Below are 10,032 nucleotides of genomic sequence, written 5' to 3' on the forward strand. Positions count from 1 at the left end.
TGCTGCACCTTCGAGAGGCAGACGAAGATACTGTTGAGAAAGATGCCCTACTGCACCTTTTGAGAAGCACACAAAAGTCCTAGAGCAGAGAGATACCTCCTCTTAGGTAGACACTGGCAGATTTGAAAAACATTTTTTGTTGTGTAACAAGCAACACAAGCAATATGTCTCTGGAAGTTCATTCATTTTCTTTGACTTTGACTGTTGGCTGATTCGACAACGGTTCCCACAGTTGCTTCCTTCTTTGCCGGCAAAGAAAAGTTGGCCGCACTTGAAAGTTTTGGGCAAGGTTGCCTATTTGTGTGAATCAGCTAATTGTGTGCTGCAATGTAATGTTGTGATCTCTGCAGCACAGTTGATGATGCAGCTAGCAATCAGTTAGCTGAAATTGGTAGTAAAGCAGTGCTGTCACCATGGAGTTAATTCAGTGGTTTTCATAAACTTCCAATGAAAGTGTGCATTTAAAATTTGTGAAAATCCTCCAGATCTTCATAAGGTTACAACTGACAATGTCACCATAGCAACGGCAAAAAGGCAGGCATCAAACGCAAGGGCAGAGAGCTTGATGATTATATTTTCCCCACTTTTACTGTAATAAAAATATGACATACCATTTGCAAAATATGGAGAATGGTTTGATACTTTAGATAAAGTCAACATCAGCAGACTCTCTTACTGCCCATATCTGCTCAGGGTTATGTAGTGTTGTTGATAGAGCCTCAGCTTCACGAGATCCTTGGTTTGAGTCCTACTCTTATCAACTCTGCCATTGTTACATAAAGTGAATAAATTAGACACACTAAATCCATTTATTCTCTCAGACACAGCTGGAGAATGGGTTTTCCTTACATCAGTGCATATGGCATAATAGCTCAGACAATGTGCAGAGCGCTGTGCCCGGCCCGCCCGTGGCAGGTAAAACCTGTGCTGTTCAGGCCTTTTCCAAAACCAGTTTGCTGAAGGTGATTGAAAGCATACAGTTGCCACAGACCCTGAAATTGCGGCTTTGACAGTTTTAAGGGAACTTAAGGAAGGAAACGGTTCTCATAACATTTCAAACTGCCAGTGTGTACAAGGCCTGAGTGACAGACAGCCTGCTACGTATTTCTCAGTCAAATTGCCCCCGTCTTTCCCCAAGACACAGGAAAATCAAATCTGAACCAAGTGAGCAGTTCTTGGCTGGACAATCTTTTCTTTTTTTAAGGAGGGGGTCAGTTTCCATCCCACTTGATTTCTTGATTACTTGATTTTTATCAAATGTATGAAGCAGTGTTTCCAGATGTTGGTCTGTTGTCTTCTTTTATTCAATAGTTCATAGCTTTATATGTAGATATGTACATATGTGAGATCTTCCATCCTTGTTGTGATCTGTTCTATAGGCTTTAACAGAAGGACATGTATCCTCTCATGTTCTCTAATGTCTTTGTTAAAATGCTACGGAGTTGTGTATGAAAATGGTTGAAGGTGCCTTAAAACTGTTCTGTCCATGGCAGAGTGACTTATAGAAACAAGCATGGAAGAAGCTGCCAGGAGAAACGATAAAAGTTACCATCTCAACAATAATATGAGGATTATATGCTATCATTCATGTAAAAGTATGTGCAGGCTTTGCAGCGATCAAAGATGCACAGGACAAGTCGTTTTCAGCCTACTTTGAATGCGTGGGCTGTTTTGCAGCATGTGCACTGGGTGGACATGCAAATTAGTAAGGAAAGCAAATTGTTAGCTAACTGTTTGACAGGAGGCTCACCTCAAGTTAAGAAACACAATTAAATGGTTTATGTGGGCAGTGTGTGTGTTAGACATATTTCTGGTATCTTTCTTGTTTACTGAGGCAGAAATATCTGCGTTGTGCATGTAAGTATGGCACCAAATGACATGTAAGATTTAAAATTCACACAGAATCAAAGTCTAGAAGATATCGCACCCAATATCTTAGGAACCTCTGGCTTACTTTACAGCATGATATATAACTACACATGATATAACTGCACAAAATATCAAATATAATGACATAATGAGGTGAAATTGTGGGATTTAAATGCACCAACACACATCTATACTCAAAGCTGAAACTTAGACACTGGTACCCCGGTGGCACATGGCAGATAAATGGATGACATTAATGAAAACAGGCAGTGGACCTTAGTGGATGAGGTTAATAAAGATATTGACATTCCAAACCACTGAGAAGGACTACCATGCTGAAAACAAGAGAATAAATCATCAGATGCACCTTGTGCTATTTTCCTCCCGCCATTGCTTTCTCTGATAGATTCTCACAATCTATATGTATGAATTCTAAACATTTCAGTTTTTAACAGTTAGTGCGGGAGCGCAATTACATATGGAAAGATTTTTCCAAGCATGAAATCTGCCAAAAACGATTCACTTACACTGCAAGGAGAATGAAAGAATCTGTTTTTCTATGTATTACTGTAGGCTAATAGAGGGGCTCGTCACAGTCCTTCACTAAAAAGCCTGACACTCAACAAGATGTACATACAGCAAAGTACAGTTTGATTAAAATGAATGGCAAGGAAGCCTCAGCTCAACTATTATTCCAACTTTCCTCTTATGTTGCTGTTTTAGTCAGATAATTTTTGACTAACCGTGATAGACCCTGCACACCCGATGCAGAAGTAGAAGTTTTTGCACTTTGACCCCGCCTGCAGCTCCTCTGGTGCACCGAATCTATCGGTTTCGATAGGAACGAGGCAAAATCAATCTTGGGAGTTGCAGGGATTGTAGCCTAATAAACTGACTGAAATGAAAAAGAACAACAACTCATATGTTGAAGCAAGTTGACAAAAGAAACTGAAATATAGTTTTCTATCTGAGAACTGGGCCGTTTATTGCCACCGCCCTCTCCATTAACGGGTTGAATTCCCCTTTAAGAGAATAAAGATGCACCACAACATCTACTACGTCTTTACGGTCAAAGACATGCTCATATAAAGGCAAGAGAAGAAGTCAAAGATCTCCTATACATCTAGCAGGAGACGTAAAGATATCCTACCTATAAGAGTCCAAGATAACATCTGGAGAGACAGAGGAGGACGATGTGGAAGGCAGATGAAGATACTCTACCTTTCACAATCATAGATCACCACTACAAAGAGAGATAAAGATAGCCTACCTTGCTGAGCCAAAGATAGCCTGATAGGACGAAAGGGATTTTTTTTAACCCTTTTTTTGCCCAGGAAATGTACGCATGGTCTATTTCAGTAATGCCATACATCATTTACATGGTCACTGACCAGTGCGACCACATTCTGGCACTGAGCATCACCATTGTAGCAGATTTATGAGTTAAATGCCTTGCTCATAGGCACTACCGATGCAAGAGAGAGCAGTTCTCGATCATTTGCCCCACCTTGACTTTCCAAGAGAGTCTAGGGATTTGAACCAACAACCTTTCAGTCACAATCCTGATTCTCTAAGGGTCAAAGAAGTCTCACAAAGACTCTGACAGTCGAAAAATGTCGTTTTACAACTACAAGACAATCGCTGACCGCATGTCTCCCTCTAACAGTCTGGCACAGCAGGGCCGCTTATGGAAAACCAATGGTGCCAATGATTCTAATGCCTTGCCAATTAAACTGCATGACACCTTGGAGGAATCACAACTGTATCAAACTCTGATTTCTTGAAAGGGGTTTATCTGGAATATCAACAGACAAATTCTTGGCATGTATTGAATTTGATGTCTGCCGATGCTATTCTGTGAAAAGAGAATTCAAACAGAAATATTGAGAGCAAAATGCCCAAATCCATTCTATCTGAAGCGGGCCGCTTTTGCTGATGCAGTGAGGAGGAGGAGGGTGTGTGTGCGCAGCGGCAGCCGCAAGAGTGTGTGGGTGGCGTGTGCCGTGCATCTGCATGCGTGTGCTCATGTGTGTGTGTGTGTGTGTGTGTGTGTGTGCGTGTGTGTGTGCGGAGGGCGCGGGGTTACACAAAGACCTCTCTCATTCACAAACGGAGCCATGTGGCGCTGGGCCGGTCCCTTTAAGAGGCATGGCGTTGGAGTTTTCTACTAAGGCTGACTGCTAGAAAAGATGAGTGCCGATACATTATTCACAAGCAAGGACACACACGCACTCACACACACACACACACACACACACTACTTAACTGAAGGACATGGACAAGAGGTAGGCTGTCGTCGGTGAGCCATACTACGCCGAGTGACGAATACACACACACACGTACGCACACAATAACTGGAAGTAGAGCAAAGTTGATCAGTATAACGTCAGAAGAAGAACACAAATCAGCAAAGCCACAGTCTATACATCCTCCCTATATACACACACACACACACACACACACACAGCAGAGGGGAGAAATCCTCAGCCTTCTGTTATTCAGTGTGCATAATTTATAGCAGCCCCAGATCTCCCTGCTAACGACAGCACACTGGGGCATCTGCAGCACAGCAGCAATAGCAACAGCTCACTGGCATGGCTCTGTGTGTGTGTGTGTGTGTGCGTGTGTGTGTGTGTGTGTGTGCAGAGGTGTAATGCTCTGTTGAGACAAGGACAGCGCGAGTGGCGAGAGAAAGAAGGAGAGAGAGACAGAAAGAGAAAGAGAGACACAGAGGGTGTCTGAAATAGACACAGATAAAGCAACAAAGAGAGGGAAAGGGACGAGGCAGACAAGTGAGAGACCTCTCGCCACACACACACACACACACACACACACACACAAATAGACTCTATTCAAGTCACTGATTCCACCAATGAATCTCCCTTGATGCGCATTCACATTAACATACAGTATGTACGTCAGTCTGCAGGCCACCTTTACACCGGCTCAAAGGGGAATATGTCTTAATTCAATAATTCTCATAATGCTGTTTCCATGGCTTTGGAGAGTGCAAACAGCGTTGTGAACATGAACAGCTCTGCTCACGAGCCAGAAATTGGAAAAAACCACACAGCGCGAACCCAGAGAATCCACAATCCAGATTCTGTGAAGTCTCACCAAACACTTCTGAGACAATAGTGAGTCAGTTCACTACAGACCCAAATGTGTCAGCACATCGGCATATGTTAAAGCTGAAATCCAGCGGAATTGGAATAAGGACTTGTTGAAGGGAGCGGCCTCGCATAGGATCATTTTTGACTTCCTGCCCCGGAGCCAAAATCTCCAATTTCTGGGCTGAGGAGATCAATGCCACAGCGGCTCTGCCTGCCAGCCGCTCCACACGCCGATGCGAGCCGCACTTGCAAGACAGCAGTGCATGTTAGCTGCTAGAAATGATATATTGCTTGGTCAGTGCAACGCTGATGTAACCGAAGCACCTTGTTACACACACTTGGACACGTGCTCACATGTGCACAGGTGCTCACACACCTACTGTCTGATTAAAGCCAGTTGTGTGACTTCTGTGATGTCTAGGAATATAATAGACAGATGAGTGAATACTGGCATATATAGGCATATAAATATGTATATATACACTGCTTGGTTACATTGGAAACTTTAATACTGCTTATACCAAGATTTTGGGTGCAGAGTGCAATATATGGGCTTAGTGCAATATGAGGGTAACCTAGGGTCCCTATGCTATTCATGTGCTATTCTGATGTTTATATGTAATTGAATATAGTGTGATTATGTGTTTTATGTGCAATGTGATTGTGTGTTCACCCTCTGTATGATGTGTGGGTTTTTTTTTTTAAACGGAGCTATGATGCATAACCGATTTCAGAGAAATCTGACAATAAAGTTGTATATTATCCTATCACATTGTATCATATCATATTGTATCATATCATATCATATCATATTGTATTGTATCGTATCATAAACCAAACCAACCTGTATGTCGTCCAGTAAGTTAACAATACTAAATACTAAACATTTTTTGATAAAGCAGCCAGTTGTTTCGTGTGATTATTTCAGCCAGATATTTTATTATTATTATTATTATTATTAGTAGTAATAGTAGTAGTGGTAGTAGTAGTAGTAGTAGTAGTTTGTGACATCAGCTGCCTACACCAGTATTATTTCTAAGCTATAATAAGGCAATTGTATATAATAATAATTGTATATTTGAGCAGCACAGCTCTTTACAGAATAAGTAAATCCTCTCACTTCTAGACATTTCCTTTTGTCAGGTACTGTGGATCTGACAAAAGAAAATAATGACCTGTCTCTAATAAAGGCCCGGCGCTCTCTTTTGTTGAGGTAAATAAAGGCCCCGGCCATCACTGGAACTTTTGCCGTATGCAATATTATTGCGGCGTAGTCTGCCTACTGCTAATGTCACAGCGAAAGATCTCTCCCTCTCTTTCCCTCTCTCTCTCCTTCTCTTTCTCTGTATCTCCCTCCTGCTCTGTGTGGTTGACTGACACGAGGGCAGGCATAAGCTGAACCATACACTGTAGCTACAGTCAGCTACAGCAGGGGAGGGAGAGAGAGAGAGAGAGGGAGAGAGAGCAGAAGACTTGAGGTATGCAGAGCTAGATACAGAATCAGCGACAGGAGCATGTTTGGGCATCAGATAAGGCTATTTTAGGAAGAAACCGTCAATGTATCTCAAAAGGAATGCCAACAGCAATGATCAGAGCAGACCTACATTATGCCTTCCACTGCCTGGGATGCAAGATAGGCGGGGTTTTGTGCTTTTTTCCAAAGGGAGCATGGGCAGTCCGCGCACCTTTTAGTATTTCTTTATATATTTAGACACCAGGGAAGTGGAAAGGGGGCACAGCAGAGAGGAAGCTGTGGCCGAATCCAGTTCTAGGCCAGTGGGGGCACATATGTGGTTCCAAAGGACAAGACCAGACCAATCAATCCCAGGAAAGTAAGAGTAAAGCTAACTGACTTCGGTCATAGCAGGATGCTGTGGGCATACAGAGGCTACGGGTCGTCCCAACGTATCTAAAGTGTCATCATTGCATCTAGAGGCGGCATTTCCCCCTCTACCTCTGTCTTTCCCTCTATGTGTGTGTGTGTGTGTGTTGGGGTGAATCACCTCATAAGTGGGTATCTCCTCTCATGATCCTTTCCCTGCCTGGGAAGCGTGGTTTAGACTGAAGCCTGATTGCTACAGCAGAGTCATAAATAAATGACTTGATAATATTAGCATGTTACTGAGGCAAAAATAGAACGTCACGTTGTTAGCTCAAACGCTGGATGGGCCCTTTGTTAAGACATCTAAGTTACTTCCTATTAGGATTTAACGCTTTCTAGACTCTATTCAAATATTTGGCCTGTATTTGTGGAGATGATGTTGATTCTTGATTAGTGGGATTATTGTTTTATCCCGTTGTATTTCAAAGTAAAGGTCAGTTTTGCTGCAGTGCTTTCAGAAAATGCATGTGTATTTGACTTTTGCAACATGATGCTTATTTTGTGTCTTTGAGAGTACAAAAATGACAAACCCCCCAATATAATGTACAGTTGGACTTGAAGAAATGCATGATGTTTTCACAAATAAATTCTGATTCAACTCTTTTTTGTTAGTGCAGCAAGGGCACTGGTAGCAGTTTCCCCTCTGTGTCCACTTGTTCCGGTGAAGTTCACCACAGGACAGGCGAACGCGTTAGCACACTGAGTATGTTTAGCAGAGGGTACGACCTAGAGCAGCATCACCGCAAAAGCACTGTAGTGCACTAAATACTGGAAACACAGAGGTGACCGATGCTAAGTGGATCAGCGAGATTATTTGCCAAAAAAGTCAGTGTAGTCCTTTAGGGATTGGGCATTAAATGCAGTCTATGTACAGTCAGAGAGCCGAAAGCGGTGAATACCATGCAACGCACACATCATCCAAATGTAAACCAACGGGCTCACAGGACGTTCTTATGGGTCACTAATAGTTCAGTAGTATTATTTGGGCAAAGGCTGTACTGAAGATTTGACCCTGGTTCTGAAAGACCAAAAAACGGGCCAATCCCAGTTTTTTCTCTCACCCTAAGAAGAAAGAGATGAAGAGAAACAGAGAAGAAGAGTGCATTTGGTTCATGGTTTGTTCGTACTACTGTCCCAGGTATCAAACCTCTATTCTTGTGTAGTGTTCAGATTCTTGCATTTAAATAAAAGCCATTCTGGTGGCATCAGTTAAATTGAGTTTCTTACAGGCTGCACAGTTTTGGCTATAGTTCTCACACAAATTTCTAAACTGAAAGCCAGAAAGTCTAATAAGAGTTTCTAGTTTTTGGTGTACAGCAAGAAGAAGAGTTTGGAAATCCATGGCGGAAGGTGGCAACAAGTTGACGTATTTGTACTTTTGCCACAAAACAGCATCAGATTTGCCATGTAATACTGGACCAATGTAAAGGCAACATTACAAAGTCTGGAAAGGAGGTTACTTCAAGACCAGGCTGCTGTCACTAATTCCCATCACAGGCTCTCTCCCTCCCTCTCTCTCTCTCTCTCTCTCTCTCTCTCTCTCTCTCTCTCTCTCACACACACATACACACACACACACACACCCACGCACACAAGACCTGCTGCCACTGGCTCGCTGCCCTGCCTGTATGTTCCACCTTAAGACACCGCACATAGGCTACTTCATGGTACTGAACACGGTGATGCGGATCCTGCTGGAATCCAGTCTGTACTGAAGTTTCAGTAGCCACTGATCACTGGCGCTTGTCTAATCATCAGGAACAGCCTGCTGTGTGTGGCTTCAACTTAGGTTTCCTATATCCTACTGCCTCTCTCTCTCACACACGCCACACACACATCCCCCGCCACGCTTCTCATTTCATTATGGGTGACCGGGTTATGGAGGATTGAAGCGTCGATCGGCACGCGCACGTGCACCAACACGCGCAATGCATATATGCACACACACACACACACTCTCTCTCTCTCTCTCTTTCTCTCTCTCTCTCTCTCACACACACACACACACACACACACACACACACACACACATACATACGCACATGCACGCGCACACAGGGAACGGTGACTGTCTCCTTACATCACCATGGCAGCTCCAGTGGCCCTTATAGTGCGGTGTAAGTGTACGGCAGGTATAACGGGGGAAAAGCCTTAAACTTACCGCAGTCCTCGCACAACACTCTCTCCACATCCTTCTTCAGCTCCGGCTCGCTGGCGTCCAGAGGGGCGTACGATGCCTTGAATACCAAGGGCTCGGCCGTCGGGTCCATGAAAAAGATATATCTGTGGTCCTTCTCCACCGTGGTGCACGGGGCCTCGGCGCCGAAGTCCCCGACGGTCACGAGCTGCTCCCTCTCGAGGCCGCCGCTGTTGACGGGCCACACGTCCAGCACTTTGACATTCACACTGTACGGCTCCCGGGCGGAGACGTTCTCCGGGGAGGAGCGCACCTCGCCCTCGATGACCACGGCGGATCGGTACGCCTGGTCCTGAAGCGAGTTGAGACTCGGGGCGTAGCAGGCGAAGGAGACCCCGATGACCAGCATGGAGAAATGCACTGGATCAAGCCTCATGCCGTCAGCCTGTGCTGTGCTGCAGTGCTGCTGGGCGGCGGAGCGAGCTGGGAGAGAGAGACGGCGGCGAACGGGCTCCGGCAGAGCAGGCAGGGCAGAGCGGCAGACCTTGCGGAAGTGTCCATGCCATCTGTGTCTGCCGCTGCTTTCCCCATACGGCTGCTGGCCTCGGATGGGGGGGAAACACCAGCCTAGGAAGCGGAAACGGCCCGCTCCTGCATGCTTAAAAAATGTGATTGCTGCATTCTCCTTCACCAGCCACCCTCCCCCCTCGCTTCTCTCCCCTTTTCCTGAAACGCAAAACAAGACTCGTAAATTAGCCTCCGCTCGAATCCAGGGGCTCTACATGAAACCTCCCTCTCTCTCTCTCCCTCTCTCTCTCTGTCTCTCTCTCTCTCTCTCTCTCTCTCTCTCTCTCTCTCTCTCTCTCTCTCTCTCTCTCTCTCTCTCTCTCTCTCTCCAACTAATAGGCTAGCATCGCATGGGTGGGCGCATTGCCTCTCTGGAAGGAAAAAAGCAGCTACAGATTGCGCGTACAGGGGGAATCACAAGGAACGATACGCACGCCACGCACACGCACACGCAAGGTCGGGTC

At 44.8% G+C, this 10,032-nt stretch overlaps 1 protein-coding gene across 1 annotated transcript in view; it reads right to left on the reverse strand.

Annotated features, from left to right (window-relative positions):
• Nucleotides 1–9,437, reverse strand: part of nrg2b (neuregulin 2b) — a 38,155-nt gene extending 28,718 nt beyond the window's left edge. The window contains exon 1 of the mRNA XM_071927186.2: nucleotides 9,026–9,437. Within this exon, the coding sequence (XP_071783287.1) occupies nucleotides 9,026–9,437 (412 nt within the window). The remainder of the gene's footprint in view (nucleotides 1–9,025) is intronic.
• Between the last annotated feature and the right edge of the window lie 595 nt (nucleotides 9,438–10,032).

This window comes from Centroberyx gerrardi, chromosome 16 (assembly GCF_048128805.1).
Source record: "Centroberyx gerrardi isolate f3 chromosome 16, fCenGer3.hap1.cur.20231027, whole genome shotgun sequence".
In the NCBI taxonomy this organism is placed as follows: Eukaryota; Metazoa; Chordata; class Actinopteri; order Beryciformes; family Berycidae; genus Centroberyx; species Centroberyx gerrardi.